This window comes from Carlito syrichta, unplaced genomic scaffold (assembly GCF_000164805.1).
Source record: "Carlito syrichta isolate Samal-C Ts95f unplaced genomic scaffold, Tarsius_syrichta-2.0.1 Scaffold316471, whole genome shotgun sequence".
NCBI classification, from domain to species: Eukaryota; Metazoa; Chordata; class Mammalia; order Primates; family Tarsiidae; genus Carlito; species Carlito syrichta.
In genome coordinates, this window is record NW_007260567.1 from 199,936 (window position 1) to 217,031 (window position 17,096).

Here is a 17,096-nt window from a genome sequence, read left to right on the forward strand (position 1 = left end):
ACAGATGTTTTGTCATTTCATGCTTGATTATAACTGTATACAGAGCTTTCTAAAGATGAAAAGCAGGCAGTATGGTGAGACATCCTCAGAGACTGCTGGGGAATTTGAGGCATTTAGAATTAGTCAGTTCTTTGGAAACAGTGATAAGCATCGCCTGGAAGGCCCTGAAGATCAGGAGAGATTCTGTTTACCTAATAATAATGAGTGATGTGCAACACTTGTTAGACTTTTTATATCCTTTAGTTTAGTGTGTGTTGCTTGGTTCTGGGACCTTGAGTTGACCCCCACACCAAGGCTAAAATCTCAAATCTCTGGACCATCTTACAATCCACATGCAGATTCAACTCTAGAATCCAAATAGCACACATTATTTAGCATTTGCCAGAATTGGAGAGCATGATAGTGGGTCTCTGTTGTGGTTGTGTTAAAATACAAAGACAACCTGAGTATTTCTGTTTCTTAAGGTTAGAGATAAGCAGATCCATTAGATTTTTACACATGCCTTCCAGGATAAGCAAGCTAACCCTCTATGTATTTTTCTTCCTTCTCTTCTCTCTTGCTTACTAGATTATTTGTCTCTTGCCTATTATGCCTGTTTGTTGTTGTTGTTGTTGTTGTTGTTGTTGTTACTGTTGTTAAGTTTTTCCCCTCATGTATCAGCCTGGAATGAGGCATTGGTGACCAACCTCCAAGGCTTCATGGGCAGTTTATAATTGTTAATCATATGGCATTGCCAGTCAGCCTCTAAATGAAGAGTCTCTGACTTAGGCCAGGGTTGATGGAAGTCTGGCTTTCATTTTTCTTGCTTCTGCATCTCTTTTGTGTAAAGGAATTGTGAGGTAGCAACCAGAGTCAATATGAGAAGGAATGGATGACCTTCACTGTATCAGTTTTCTCAATGCTGTGTTTTCATACCTGCTCGTTAATTCACAAAATGCTCAAAAGATTCTACCAAGTTGATTTCAACTTTGAGGAATAAGCAACTTTCAAAGACAGAGATAATATATTAACAGAGTAAAAATTTTAAAAAGATAACATCATATTAGTAGGTACAGAAAAACCAGTTGACAGAATTCAACACATGTTCATGATAAAAACTTTCAGCAGACAACTTCCCAGCCAGATAAAAGGCATCTATTTAAAAAAATCTGTGGCCAGGCTCAGTGGCTCATCCTGTAATCCCAGCACTTTGGGAGGCCGAGGCGGGGGATTGCCTGAGCTCATGGATTTGAGACCAGCCCGGGGCAACTTGATGAGACCTCGTCTCTATAATAAATTTTTTTTAAAAATTAGCCAGGCATGGTAGTGCCCACCTGTAGTTACGGCTACTTGGAAGGCAGAGGTGGACGGATCGCCAGAGCCCAGCAGGTCAACGCTGGTGTGGCTGTGAGTGTGCCACTGCACTCCAGCCTGGTGAAAGAGTGAGACTCCAACTTAAAAAAAAAAAAAAAATCTACAATTAACATCATACTTGATGGTGAAAGACTAAATACTTTCCCCCCAAGATTGGTGTACAGTGCAAGGATTTCTGCTGTTACCACTTCTTGTCAGCATTGTATTTGAGGTTCTAGCCAGTGCAATGAAGCATGAAAAAAAGGCATAAAAAATTAAGAGAAATAAATTTTTATTCTTGGGATAACATGATCATCTACATATAAAATCCCAGGGAATCTTCATTAAAGAACTAATTGGCTGGGCTCAGTGGCTCAGCCTGTAATCCCAGCACTTTGGGAGGCTGAGGCGAATGGATTGCCTGAGCCCACGGGTTTGAGACAAGCCAGGGCAACCTGGCAAGACCTCATCTCTACAGTAAAATAAAAAATAGCCAGGCATGGTCACACGCGTCTATAGTTCGCTGAGGCGGAAGGATCGCTGGAGCCCAGAAGGTCAACACTGGGGTGGCCATGAGCATGTGTGCCACTGTACTCTAGCCTGGGCAAAGAAGTAAGACTCCAACTCAAAAAAAAAATATTGGCAATGGACAATTGGATCTGGACCTCAAAAAAAAAAAAAAAAGGACCTAAATAAATGGAGACATATTATTCATGTGAAACAGAAGATTCAATATTACTAAGATGTTAGTTTTTCCCAAATTGATCTATGGACCAACTCCAATAAAAATCCAAACAGGCCAGGTTCGGTGGCTCAGCCTGTAATCCCAGCACTTTGGGAGGCCAAAGTGAGTGGATTGCTTGAGCCTGTGGTTCCAGACCAGCCTGGGCAACTTGGCGAGCCCTCATCTCTACAATAGATCAAAAATTAGCCAGATGTGGTAGCATGCACCTATAGTTCCAGCTACTCGGACGACTGAGGTAGAAGGATCGCCGGAGCCCAGCAGGTCAATGCTGGGATGGCCATGAGCATGTTCCTGCACTCCAGCCTGGGTGACAGAATGAGACTCCAACTCAAAAAAGAAAAAAATATCCAAACAGGTAGCTTTTATAGAAATGTTAGCTCTTCCAAAATGTATGTGGAAATACAAATGACCTAGAATAGGCTCTACAATTTTGAAAAAGAACATAGTTCGAGGACTCATACTACCTGATTTCAAGACTTTTTATACAACTACAGTAATCAAGACAGTAAGTATTGGACAAAGATAAACATAGAGTAGAAAGTTCAAAAGTAGACCTACACATTTATGGGTAATTTTCACCAAAGAGCCTAAAACAATTCAGTAGAAGGAGAAGATGTTCTTTTCAACAAAGAGTGCTGAAACAATTGGATAGCTACATGAAAAAAAGAAAGAACCTTGACTCTGCACCACATATGCAAAATTAATTTGAATCACAAACTAATACTAAAAAAATCTTTCAGAAGAAAACACAGGAGAATATCTCATTGACCTTGACTTAGGCAGTAATTTCCTAAATAGGACACAAAACCTATGAATTATAAAACAAAAATTTGACAAATTGAATTTCATCAAAATTCCAAAAACTGCTCTTCAAAAGACATTGTTAGAAAATGAATGTGCCAGCCAGAGCTATCATTACAAAAAACACACATCTGATAAAGGACCTGAACTTGAACATTTAAAAAACTCTTACAACTTAAGACAGTTTAGTTTTAGAAAGGTAAAAATTTGATCAGACAGATGGCAAATAAGCATATGCAAGATGCTCAGCATCATTGATCATTAAGGACACATAAATAAAAGGCACTATGAGATAACACTGCACACCAACTAGAAGAGCTAAAATTGAAAACGCCAAGTGTGGATAAGAATGTAGAGTAACTGGAATTCTCATTGTTTGTTCCTGGTAATGCAAGATGGTATGGCTACTTTGGAAAACAGTTTGGCATTTTCTTATAAAGTTGAACATATGGTTACCCAGCAGTCCCACTTCTAGGTATTTATTTCAGAGAAGAGCACATATACCCTCACCAAAGCATATGCGAAATATTCATAACAAATCTAATCATAATAGTTAAAAACTAGAGAATCCAAATGTCCATCAGCTGATGAATGGATAAATAATTGGGCTACATTCAGACCACGGCATACAAGATCTGACAATTAAATTTGTGAACTCATCCTAGAAAAAGCACTACATATCTCATTGCTGAATATCACTATGGTCACCATCAAAGTACTCCTTTTGAGAAGCTATGCTCTGACACCAGCACCTAGTCATAGCAATTTTGCAACTCTTTTTCTGGAACGGCCATCAGAGCTGTCGTGTGATGTCCTTGATATCCTGAATTACCCTTGATGTACTGAATGTCATCAGAATGTCTTCCTTTCAGTAGTTCCTTTATCTTTGGGCAAAGAAAAAAGTCACTGGGGGCCAGATCAGATGAGTAGGGAGGGAGTTCCAATACAGTTATTTGTTTACTGGCTAAAAGCTCCCTCATAGACAGTACTGTGTGAACTTGTGCATTATCATGATGCGAGAGCTCTTTTGGGACCATTTTCATGTCAAGGTTTGCAATTGAGATTTTCCTATTTGTATATTGATGTTTATTTGGTCTGCTTTGCTTCTCACAGTCAGCCAACGATTCTGATGCACAGTTTGACAAATTTTTGCAATGTTTTCACCAGTTCTGCTCGTTATTGGCCGCCTTGACCTCTCTTCATCAGTGATGCTCTCTCCCCTCAGAAAAATGTTTAATCCATTTGTATACTGATGTTTTCTTCTTGGGCATTATCCCCATAAACTTGGCAAACATGTTCCGATTTCCAATCTTGCCAAGTTTAACAAGAAATTTAGTGTTTATTCATTGCTCTAATTCAAGCCCTGACATTCTTATGACAGCACACAAAAACACGCAACAACAATAATGAACGCCACTTACCAAGACACTGCCACACATTGACACACACACAGCTGCGAGACACCGATACACCAAGGTTACAAAACTTTGCTGAGTTGTTGTACAGTGCTGTACACAGCAACAAGTTCGCGAACTTAATTGCCAGACCTTGTATTGCTCAGTGAGATACAAACAACCACATACATGAATCTTAAGAGCATGTCCTAGTTGAAAGAGTCCAGATAATCAAACTGCTTACTGATTGATTCCGTTTTTGAGAAACTCAAGAAAAAACTACAGTGACAAAAAGCCGTCAGTGGTTGCAAGACACCAGCAGATGGTAGAGGAACCCAAGGGGACTTTGTGTGGTGATGGAAATGTTCTGTAGTATAATGGTGGTGGTGGTGGTTACTTGACTGTGTATGTTTGTCAAAACTAAATGATATGCCTAAAATTGACACTCACTAGCCCCTCAAAAAGAAATATCACAGAAGGTAATTTATTGGAAGGGTTCTGGAAATGGTGAGCACATTAACTAGAATTGAACATTTTTTTGGAGCCACAGACCAAGATCCCTACGTTACATTCCAAGCTCAGTTACCAAGTGCCCATCCAACTAGGTGGTTCATCTGACACTACTATTTTTTTTAATTCTAAAAAATGAGAAGAACGCTTCTAGGTTGGCGATGATGTGAATTTGTTGAATATATGTTACATGTAGGCCAACCAGTTCTTTCCTATTTGTCTTACTTGACAGGAATGTGAAACCAAGATTGCACAAGAAATAGCCAGTCTTTCAAAAGAGGATGTTTCCAAAGAAGAAATGAATGAAAATGAAGAAGTTATCAATATTCTCCTTGCCCAGGTAAGCTAAACTCTTTTTCTGTTTTGCAATATTTGTGTTTTTAAGACTAGTCGAGTGCACTAGTGACTAGTCTTAAAAATAAATAGCAGGGGGAAAGAGTAGAACAAGGATTTCAATCTGTAAAACTGGCTGCAAACAATTGATTGAGATAACTCACTACCTTCAGCAGAGCAGCCTATTTTGCAAGACTCTCAATGGTCAGTTGTGTATGTGTGTTTTGTTTGTTTTTTTTTGAATTGGGGTTTCACTTTACTGCCCAGACTGAAGTGTGGTGGCATGATCATGGTTCACTGTAGCTTCAACCTCCTGGGCTCAGGTGCTACTTCTACCTACCCTCTCAAGTAGCTGGGAATATAGGAGTGCGCCACCATGCCCAGCCAATTATTTGATTTTTTTTTTTTTTAAATAAAGACAGGGTCTCACTTTGTTGGCCAGGCTGGTCTTGAACTCCTGGCCTCAAGCGATCCTCCTGCCTCGGCCTCCCAAAGTGCTGGCATTACAGGCATGAGCCACCACATCCAGCCTCAATGGTCATTTTAAAATTATAATTTAAGAAGCTTTTCTGTAGAGGTGTGAATCTTTCAACCAAAATTGCAAAGTGATTTAGAGGAATTTTTGCCTGTTGTATTTGGCCCTCTCTTTATCTGTGTTTGCTAAAATGTTCAGTATGCAAAAAGAAACTACCTTATACTGAGTAATTACTCCTTACTAGGCATTGTTCTAGTACTTTACTTGATCTCATTTATTCCACACACAGGTCCAAGTGATAGATCTTTTCCCTAATTTATAGATGTTATTTATTCCATATTAATGACATCAGATTTTAATAAATATTTTAAAACCTAAAACCTGACATTACAATATATGAGATCTTTGAAATGTACTGTACAGATTTTAATAGTTGTTACTCATAACACCTTCTAGATATTTTGATTTTTGCTCTTTGCAGGGGAAAGTCAGTTGTTGGAGGCAGATTATCCTGTTTGTCCTTCAGAGTCAACAAATATCTCTTGAATACCTGCTGTATTCCAGGCACAGAGCTGAGTTTCTCAAGTCAACCTTACACTGTTCTGGAAATTCCCAGAGTTTAACCAGAAAGGAATGACGTTCTAGGCTTTGACTTGTTTCTAGGCTTCCAGAAGCACCTGTGTGTGGTTTATACAAAAGCCCTACAGGTTTCAGTCCTTTTCTGTCACTTCGGAAAAATGTATGTTTTGGCGAGCAGGGCACATTTCTGCTTTCCCCTGAGGAGAGAATGAAGTCCCAGATGGTGTCTTTATTTTGTAGAGTTTTTCAACCTGATAGTTCTTGAAATGTTACCGCTAATAGGTATGCTGAGGTAAAGGAACACATCTGTGTTCAAAAACATTTGGGAGACACTGTCTTCCATCTCTAAGAGAGAGGTTCTCAGTGCTTGTTAGTGGCTGGAGGTAGTTTATTTTGGCATGCGGCCATGGTGTCTTTCAAATCTGACCATAGGACTTATCCTCTCAAAACCTGTTCCTTTGGGAAAAAAGTCTCCTCTACCTCCTCATATCTATAACCACACTTCTATTATTCCCTAAGTTTTGTCTGCATTAGCTCTTTTCTCTAGGTTGGAGGGGCTCTCTAGACCTTGGGCAGATAGAGGGAGTTTTTTCCATTCTTTTCATAAGACTGGTGACCTAATCAGTTTTGGAAAGGGATATTCTGTTAATACAGAATATTTGCCGTTTTACCATTATCTCTGAGAACATGGGTTGAGGAGAAAGGCAGCTTATGAAGAGAAAAAATTTCTGTGATGATCTTTCCTTCACTCTGGTCTGCCTTAAAAGTGATGCTGACACCAGCCACACATCTCCAGATCCTTCTTTTCCTAGTGACACTGTTGAAAGCCACTGTGACCCTAAATAGTCTCACTTTTCTGAGAGTTGAGAAGGCATTACAAAAAGACTGGGAGGCCAAAGCAGACTTTGTCACTTGAACTCTGGTTTTTTTCCCCCTGTGAGAACCTCAGGGAGGGGAGCCTTTGCAAAAGGAGGACACAGAGTTCCTGTGTAGCATTTTGTCGTTGAGAAAGATCTAGTCATTCCCCCAAAATAACTTTGTTTACCTTTTCTCAAAGAAGCCTTTTTTTGATCCTGAGTAAACAGGATATTTTTAGGTTGTGCAGCACGTGCCTTGTGTGTTCAGCACCGTATGGGGCTCTAGAATTCAGGGCAACATAGGAGACCCTAAAAAGTGACATTTCCTGGACTAGAACTCAGAAGTGTTCACTGGTGATCATTGTTTTAGGAGAATGAGATCCTGACTGAACAGGAGGAGCTTCTGGCCATGGAGCAGCTTCTGCGCCGGCAGATTGCCTCAGAAAAAGAAGAAATTGAACGCCTCAGAGCCGAGATTGCCGAAATCCAGAGGTACAGGAGAGCTGGGGGTTTCGAAGTGTTCAGGAATATTTATTCAAATATAAACACAATTGTTTCAGTGTTTAGACTTTCCTATAAAAGAATTAGCCACCCGAAATTAATCATCTTTAAGCCTCTCATTTTGTCAGGTCTTAAGAATGGTGTTCTATTGAGTAGACTCATGAAAACTGGTAAATCGAAAAGAAGGGAGGTGGCAGACAGGCATCCTGTGCATAGTGTTTTCCTTCTTCTCTCCCCTCAACAGCCGTCAGCAGCACGGCCGAAGCGAAACTGAGGAGTACTCCTCTGAGAGTGAGAGTGAGAGTGAGGATGAAGAGGAGCTGCAGATCATTCTGGAAGATTTACAGAGACAGAATGAGGAGCTGGAAGTAAGTTTCGGGGGGGAAATAGCCAAAAGGCATACTAACTTATGGAAGGTTGAGGAGACCATGTTTCCCCTCAGAATTGTCCTTTTTCCTTGGTTATCAGCTGGGAGGCTATGTAGAGTGGACCACAGGGGCACGATTCACCTAAGTGCTAAGTGCTGGCCGACCAAATGACACCTGCATGTCTTTCTCAGGCTGTCAGAAGTGACCTTCCGTGAGTTTAGTGAGTTTAGTATCCCACACGGGCCTTTTCCTTCCCGGCCTGAGGGCGAGTGCCACCTGACTCTGTCAGTTTGAGCAGCTTTGAATGATCTGGTCTCTGTTCCTAGCAAGGATGAACAGAAAAATAAATGCTAGTGGAAGAAGGAAGTCTCTTGAATCTCCCCGTGGGTGAAGTGAGAGACAAGGCTTTCTCTTGGCCCTTAGCCTATAATGCAACAAGCGAGAGAGAACATGGTGCTAGAAAACTGGGAAATACCACACAGTGAAGAGAGGGCAACAGAGTCAAGGTCTGGGCCAGAATGTACCTTCTTACCACAAGGAAACATTGTCTTCAGATATTTTGCCTAAGGGTCAAGAGAAGATATCCTCTTCAGAGAAAGGAATTGAATAGGCAGCTCTGCTTGCCTCGTTCAGGGTTGGCTCAGCAGCGGGGGCAAACCAGGCTACACCCTGCATGGAAAACCAGGATTCCACCCAGAAACTGCCACCCACAAGGGTCTTCTTCGCTAGCCAGAGTTTAGAGTGGGGCCCACAGGCTCAAGGTGGAGACACTCGCTGCAGCAAACATGTGCTATGGGGAGAAGCTGAGCTGGTGTCGAGGCCCAAGTTGCTGGAGCTTCTGTACCTTGGCGCTTCATTTTGCTTTTGCAACATTTTGCAATCCTAAGTGGGAAACATTATCCTGAATTCTCGTCCTTGGGATGTAGACTGAGCTGCTATGGCAGAATTATGCGGTGGGTTAAGCAAGATGGCAGCATCTTGTGTGGCAGGCGCTCGGCCCACCCTTCTCCACACGTGCTTTCTCCACTGGGGCTCCACAGTGGCTGCTCCGGGTCTCCAGGAAGGGGGAAGAATCCGAGCATGCCCAGTAGTCAGGGGTGAGGTGCACATGTGGCACTCAGCACTCAGCTCACGTCCCACGTGCAGAGTTTAGTCCCATGACGTATCTGCCATGGGAGGCTGGGACGTACTTTAGAAAGGGGAGCAGGTCAGGATAGCTGCTGTTTCCTGTGGCCTGGATTTTACTGGATAAGCGTAGACAATCTAGAATTGAGAGAAGTTTTCTGTAGTATGACTAGGAAGCACATTTCAGATTTAAAGTAATGCCATTCGCAGAAGACAAAGGATATCCACTTTTGAGACAAATCTAGGTTTTAATCCTATCTCTAAGTCTCATCTCTAATTGCTACTAAAATTACCCTTATCTTCTCCTTAAGGGCCATTCAGAAGCCAGTTGAAAATTTTAAGTTTATTCTAAGCACTAGAACGCTGCATTATTCTCTGCTCAAGTAGTTTTCTGTGGCACAGTGATGTCTTCCAGGTGTGTTTGCCCTCCCCTGATTGGGAGCCGAGTCAATAAGCTCATCCTCCTGTCCTGGATCGTGTCCGTGGCTCACGGGCAGATTCACGTTCACGTCTGACTTGTTTCACAACCGAGTTGACCAAAGCAAAACCAGATGCCTCTGTGGGCTGCCCTCGCTACCCGTCCTCTGCCCCTGCGTCCGCGTCCCTCTGACTTCCTTGCCCCGCGGTAACTGCCCTTTCTGTCGTTCCCCAAGATAAAGAACAACGACCTGAATCAGGCAATCCACGAGGAGCGCGAGGCCATCATCGAGCTGCGCGTGCAGCTGCGGCTGCTCCAGATGCAGCGGGCCAAGCCCGAGCCGCCGGGGCCGGAGGACGAGGACCCCGAGCGCCGCGGGGCCCCTGTCCAGCCGCCCAGGGACGGCGCCCTCGAGGCGAAGGCGGCGGCCGGCAAGGAGCCAGCGAAGCCCTCGCCCAGCAAGGACAGGAAGGAGACGCCCATCTGAGCGCGCTGGGAGGCCGCGCAGGCCCGCGCCTTGCCGAGAGGCCCCGGGCACCCCGCTGTAGCACTGAGGGCCAGGCCCGCTCTCTCGCCTGTACATTCTGTAAAGATGTCTCTCTCCTCGAGGCGCTTCCTCTCCCGCGCGTCTGACTTCTTCACGTCAGGCTCAGGTTCCACGAGGACGAAGCAATGGACGTGGTGGGCTTGTCGGGGACAGATGAGTTTTCCAGATAGTGTCGGCTTATTCGAAGATTCATTTTCTCTGTTAAAGTAACTATTTTAACCCTTGAGTGGCTTCTTTTTAAACCAAAAATCGTCTTTCTTTGCTTTTTTATCACAGCAGAATCAGGATCTCGTTCTCATTCAAGGGGGGGAACCAACCAGGCCAGTGCCGCACCTGCCTGTGGACCGCCCCGTCGCGCCCCCAGGATCTCTGTGTACCTAGTCACTCTTGCTTGTGCCTTTCACACCTTTTTGGTGCAGATTATACAATGGGGGGAGCTGCCTCGTGTTCTCTGGCCAGAATAGCTTCTGCCGGGTGTTCCTTGGCCCGCCCTGTAACTCTCCTTGACAGTTCTAAACCACAGCCCCCAAGCCTGAGTCACCAGGACAGGCAAGTTTGGTCACAAGACAGGCTGCCTGTGGAGCCGCCCACCCGCCCCGGGCAAAACAGGCCACATCCTGCTCCTGCCGGCCACTCACTGCCAGTGCCCAGAAAAGGCCTTTCACTGGCTTGGCGAAGGTCGTTGCCTTGACCCGTGCGTTCACACAAGGGTGTTTCTTAAACCAGAAATCTTTTACATGACTGACCTTCCATTAAAAACACAATGACTCCGATTGCTTGCTTGGGCTAGAATGTACACGTCTCCTTGCCTGAATAAGCCATATGTATGCTCTTAAACAAAGGTTTGACATTATCCATATCATCTCAGCGAACCTGCTGGTGGACTCCCAAATGACAAGATTGAGCAATAGGAAAAAATTCCTTTAATGATAGCTGTGATTCATCCCACCCCATTTTCTTGCTTCCAACCCATCGGATCAGATGGGTGCTCGAGGCTTCCAGGAGGCCGGGCTTTGGAGGCAACAGACTGCAGTCGCGCTATCAGGATGCATGGCACCATGAGACAGGCCAGATCTCGTGGCTCGGAAGAGAACCCCACACATGCTCAAGGGGCGGGACAAACCCCACACGAGGGCTCTCTCCTCCTCCTCCTAGTTAGTATTTATTTTCGCACCTGTTTGATGCGGTTTTTTATCCTCTACCTATTGCACTGTTGTGACTTGTTGGCCATTGTTTGATTTTTGTATGGAAAAAAAGCTTTGTTATAGAAATCAGCATACTATTTTTTTAAATCTGGAGAGAAGATATTCTGGTGACTGAAAGTATGGTCGGGTGTCGGATATAAATGTGTAAAACGCCTTCTTGCTGTCCTGTTGGTCCTAGTACATTAACTTTATAGCTGCTGGCAATATCGGAGGTTCCTTTTTTTTGTTTGTGTAAACTCTAATTTCTGTCAAGGTGTCATGGATTTTTAAAATTAGTATTTCATTACAAATGTCTCAACATTGGTTAACTAATTTTTGCCAGACCATTATTGATCAAGCAAATAAATTCAACAGCCTTTTGGGAAAAGGAGAAGCTTCTAGTTTTTTGTACTCATTATTTCTTTACAGTAATTGGGCATCCTGTGGCTAGCAAGGATTTGGTTGAGGTATTTCCTCAGAGCCTCGGAGCAGAGAGTTTGGTGTCTAGCCACCTTCATACCTCTCGCCCCTGCAGACTTGGGCGCTCCGGGACCCAAGCATGGATGCTGGCAGCCATCGTCCTGAACCCATGCTGCTGCTGCGTGAGCCTGTATTTGCAAAACCCACAGGACTGGGCTGGGCCTGCAGCCTGTCTGCACCACGTACCAGTCCGCCTGCCCCTCTTGGCCCTAAGCGTTGCAGTTTACAGACGTTTGGAATTACAGGCATGAGCCATGCGTTTGCATTTCAAACAGAGACTCAGCAGGAGTCTGACCAGTGCGAACCTGTCTGGTATTGACTAGAATAAATAGAAGTTTCCGTTTGCTCTCTTTACTTTGAAAATTCCGTAACTACCTGTCACTGAAAGCTCAAACAGCTGGCTTCCCTATTTTGCATATTTAAATTCAGTAACATTAAATGTACGTCCTTAACTTCTTGATGGAAGGTCTCCGACACCCTGATGTGGCTGCAGGTTTGGAGATAATGAAATGTGAGAACCGGGATCAGCTTCAAAAATGGCATCTAGGCTTGCATGACAGTTTTCTGTTGACTGCAGCTATTTCTGTGCTACAGATTACATTTCTCTTTATTTAATAATGTTTAATGAGCTGGTACTTCCCATGTACAGTAAATATGAGGATATCTTGAAATCTTGAAAACAAACATGACTTTGAGTCCAGCCAGACTGGCATGAGGTGGGGACTGTCATTCTCATTTGAGGGACAGGAAAGTGCCTGAGTTATTCGCAGTTGAAGGCTCCACGTAAAACCCTGCCCTTTTAGGGAAGGAGGGCCGTGTCCCTGGGTGTCTTCAAGACGGGAGCGCAGCAAACCCAGGAGACACCAAAGTGAACTCTGGGGGGGGGCCTTCTGTTACATTCATTGGCTGCCCCCAGCCTGCAAAGGGACAGGATACTCCCAGCGGTCTGGTGACTTTGCTGTCTCTAGAACAGCATGACTCAAAAGAAGGTATTTTCATTCAGCAAAAATGGCAACTCCTTGTAGCTGCAGTGTTTTCTGGACTAACTCTTCACTCTGCTCAGCCTGCAACCCCAGGGCAGTGTCATCTCCTCTGGGGCATCTCCCCTCTTAGGCTGGGCACGCGGCCCTGCCATGACTTAGCATCATGCTGAGCTGTTCTGGGGGCACCTACTGGATGCTGGCCTCTAGAGAATGTTGCCATGTACAAGGAAGAACGTGGGCTTTAGACGGGAAAATTTTAGCTGGTGTCTCATGTCTTCAAAACCTGCAATAAGCCAATCTGGTTGAACTCCAGTTTTCTAAGTGGCAAAATGGTGAAAATAATCCTGACTTCACAAGACTTTAAATAACGGATGATAAAGCACCTGGTGGGGTTTTCGCTTCTTACTCAAATTCATTTGCCCTACAGGACAGGATCTGTCTCAGACATCATTTGACTAAACTTTTTGGTGTAGAGATGAGTCAAGAAGAAACCAAGCATCCTTGAAGATGATGGTCTCGTTTCCTGGCCTCAAGTTTCAGCCACAAAATAAGCTGTGACCAGACCGACTGCCTCCAGTTTAGACAGGAGCTGGACGTTCACAAGCAGCGTCTTGGCTGCATCGGTCATTATTGCCTTCACTGTCACTGCACATCCCTGATACCAAGAGGGAATGCAGTGTCCGTGCAGGCATCCTGGCCAGAGGTCCTGTTGGGGTCAAGATGGCTGGTATGGGAGGGAAAGCAGACATAATTCCTCTCTGAATCAGGACAGCAGTTCCTGTCTTTGGGGCTAGATTCTGGGGACCAAAGGCAAGAGACTGCTAAACACTGCAGCTACAATTAGAGAAAGTAAGAGCCTCTTCTCTGAGAGAGCATCTCTAGCCTTCTGAAAAGGACTGCACCAACAATTCTTGAGTTTCTCGTGGGGAGGGGGGTTTTTATAAAATGTCACGTTAATGCTGTTAAGACTGTCCAGGCCAGGAGCTGTGGCTCACACCTGTAATCCTAGTACTTTGGGAGGCTGAGGTGGGAGGATTGTTTGAGGCCAGGAGTTCGAGACCAGCCTAGGCAACACAGCAAGACTTCATTTCTACAAAGTCTCAAAACATTAGCCAGACATGGTGGCACATGCCTCTGATCCCAGCTGCTTGGTAGGCTGAGGCAGGAGGATCCCTTGAGCCAGGAGTTCAAGGCTGCAGTGAGCTATTATCGAGCCACTGTACTCCATCCAGCCTGGGTGACAGTAAGACCTTATCTCTTTAAAAAAAAAAAAAAGGCTTCCAATGACAGAGTGCACTATAGAAGGAATGGTAAGTTCTCTCAACTGAAAGCATTGGATCAACCCCAGGAAGCTGGCGCCAGCCATGCACACTCCACCACTGGCTGGTGAGGCTGTCACCAAGATTGTCGGCCAGGGGCGCCTTCCTCCAGAAAGGAAGAACTCCCTAAAGAGGGAGCTGTGGTGGAAAGCACCTATTGATGCAGGCTGACCTGTCTGGTTGCCATGTAAACTACAGTAGTGGTCCCCAAACTTTTTGGCATCAGGGCCTGATTTCATGGGAAGACAGTTTTTCCATGGACCAGGGGGTGGGGGAAGGATGGTTTTGAGATGATTCAAGTGAATTACATTTATTGTGCACTTTATTTCTATGATTACATTGCAATGTGTAATTAAGTAACTATGCAACTTGCCATAATGCAGAACTGGCAGGAGCCCTGAGCTTGTTTTCCTGCAACTAGGGGATGATGGGAGACAGTGACACCTGACGCATGTTACTTCTGTTGTTTACTCTGTAACCTTGCTTGGGTTGCTGTCACTGCAGGACGGCAAAGATAGGATGTTGGAAGCGGAAGCAGACTTTTTGGTGCTCCTCTGACAGGAGGTGGAGCTCAGGCAGTAATGCGAGTGATGGGTAGCAGCTGTAAATACAGATGAAGCTTCACTGGGTCACTATTCAGCTCTTACTGTGCAGTCCAGTTCCTAACAGGCCATAGACCAGAACTGGTCTTTGGCTCAGGGGTTGGGAGCCCATGAACTACAGGACACCACACATTTGGACATCAGATCCACAATGGATAGTTTTTTGGATGTCCTGTGCAACTCCAATTTAATTGGGTGTCCTGTATTTTGATTTACAAGTTTGATTTACTTGGCCACCCTGCCTTAGTATCTCAACTAGTAGACGGTTGATAACACTGATTAACACTGTCTAGGAAAGGTTGTGATCTTGAGTGCTGTCCAGGTAACGTGTCATTATTACTAGAGGGAAACAGAAGAGCACCCCAAGCAATCAAATGTGGGGCAAAATACAAGAAATGCTGACCGTATCAAAGGTCAAATTGGGGAGGGGAAGGGCAGACTTAGAATTGACAAGGCTTGGCAGACCTGCTGAATCAGAATTTGCTTTTGAACAAGGTGACTTAGATGCACATTAACTGTTGAGAGGCACCTTTCTAAATTATGAGTTCACTAGATATTTAAAAGCCAGGCAGGGTGCAGTGGCTCACGCCTGTAATACCAACACTTTGGGAAGCCGAGGCAAGAGGTTTACCTGAGACAAAGGATACGAGACCAGCCTGGGTAATATGGCGAGACCTCGTTTCTACAATAAATCAAAAAATTAACCAGGTGTGGTGGTGCACACCTGTGGTTCCAGCTACCTGGAAAGCTGAGATGGAAGGATCACCTGAGCCCAGCAGGTCGAGGCTGCGGTGGCCGTGAGCATGCCACTGCACTCCAGCCTGGGCAGCAGAGTGAGACTTCAACTTAAAAAAAAATTTCCTTCAATAACCAGGCCCCCTTTGCCACTCTCCTTTTGCCTTTGTAAGAGCCAAAATCCTTGAAAGTTACATTCATTCATTCACGTGTCTGACTCCACCCTCAGGCTCACTTAACTGAAAAGGGTCTGAAAACCTGGCCAGGTACAGTGACTCATGCCTGTAATCCCAGCACTTTAGCAGGTGGAGGCAAGAGAATTGCCTGGGTCCAGGGGTTCAAGAGCAGTCTGAGCAACTTGGCAAGACCTCGTCTCTACAAAAAAATCAAAAAGGTAGCCGGGTGTGGTGGCATATGCCTATAGTTCCAGCTGAGGCAGAAGAATCGCCTGAGCCCAGCAGGTAGAAATAAACACACAGCAATGCTGCAGAACATTACATGGACTAAAACCTGATCGTTGGCCATTGTCAAATTGGGAAAATAATTCTTAAGGAAAATAATTTCTGCAAGACAGAACTAAAACTACTTCATTCTCTATAGGAAATGGATGAAAGAATTAAGCTGCAGAAGATACCTCCCACAAAATATATAGTTGTTGGACTTTTTGTTTGCAAAGTGTTCTCAAGGTCAAAACATCCATTTGAGAGATCACAAAATTGCCTGTTTTGGAGTTTCTGGTGGAAGGAATTGAGGCCTGGAACTCCTTCCCCTCCAGGGCACTTAGAAACCATGACACACAGGTGGAAAAGGCCTCCCTCCCCTGGAGACTCCCACTATCCTTCCCCAGGAAAGTTCCACCTCTGCGATGCTCAATGACCATGACAGCTGATGAAGCCTCAAGGCAGGGACTAGCAAACACGCAACAGGCCCCAGAGTCTTGCTTTTTAACATTTATTTCCAGACCCAGTTTCCTCCCTAGTTGGGAGTCGTAGGATTAATTTTAAGGAGGGCATTTACTTGGCTCTGCGTTGCTGGAACTTTCCCTTGAAATTTCCTCCCCTTGACTCACTGGTATTGACTCCAGAACCTTTGGAGACATTAGCCCATGCTATCCTCCCAGACGACAGCTCACAGCCAGCTGCTCCCATGGCTCCCCCATACACCAAGCATAGAAATCAGCTCAGGACTGTAGAAAATGGGACCTACACTAATTAGGTATGAGAATGACAGAGTTCAGAAGTGCCACTCCAAAACATGCCACTTAGGGCTTAACCTGAGGGCATCTGGGAGCAGTCAATGCAGGGAGGGGCTTTCTCTGAACGTCCCTCCTCTGCCTAAGACAGATCCTCCAAAGGAACTCACGTGCCATGAGTCCCCTTACCAGGAATCATCGTCCAAGAGAGAACTTGCAGCACAGCAGAGGGACCAAGGCTGACATCCCGCCCATCACACTCAGTCACCTCTTCTCCCGAGGGCCCATTTACCTTCCAGGAAAGTCATTTGCTTTCCCCCTAAATAGCCTATACCCTGCTCCTTGTCCTCTTTGAAGAGAGTATGTCTGGCTCTCACTGAGTTTGGGGATATCCACCCTTTCTTCATGGGAGCCCTACGCTTGTAGAAATTTATGTGGCTCTTCCGTTAATCTGCCTACTACCAATTGATCTCATAGACTCAATTACTGAACGCTGAGGATAGAAGGAATCTCCCCTCCCATACAAGCCTGCTCAGCGGACTGAAGAGTCACCTAAGACAGCTGTGGCAACAAGCCGGCAGTCTTAGTTCTTAGTCTTAGGATGCTGGCACAGTCG

The 17,096-nt window shown here is 44.9% G+C and overlaps 1 protein-coding gene across 2 annotated transcripts in view; it reads left to right on the forward strand.

Annotated features, from left to right (window-relative positions):
* RALBP1 (ralA binding protein 1) overlaps positions 1–11,563 on the forward strand; it is a 50,855-nt gene extending 39,292 nt beyond the window's left edge. Inside the window, exons 7-10 of one of the 2 annotated variants that reach the window (XM_008074494.2) lie at positions 5,015–5,122; positions 7,397–7,518; positions 7,772–7,895; positions 9,674–11,563. In XM_008074494.2, the coding sequence (XP_008072685.1) occupies positions 5,015–5,122; positions 7,397–7,518; positions 7,772–7,895; positions 9,674–9,925 (606 nt within the window). In that variant the 3' untranslated portion in view covers positions 9,926–11,563. Of the gene's footprint in view, positions 1–5,014; positions 5,123–6,071; positions 7,244–7,396; positions 7,519–7,771; positions 7,896–9,673 lie in introns of those variants that run through there. The other variant, XM_008074495.2, reaches the window with a different exon arrangement.
* The last annotated feature ends 5,533 nt before the right edge of the window (positions 11,564–17,096 follow it).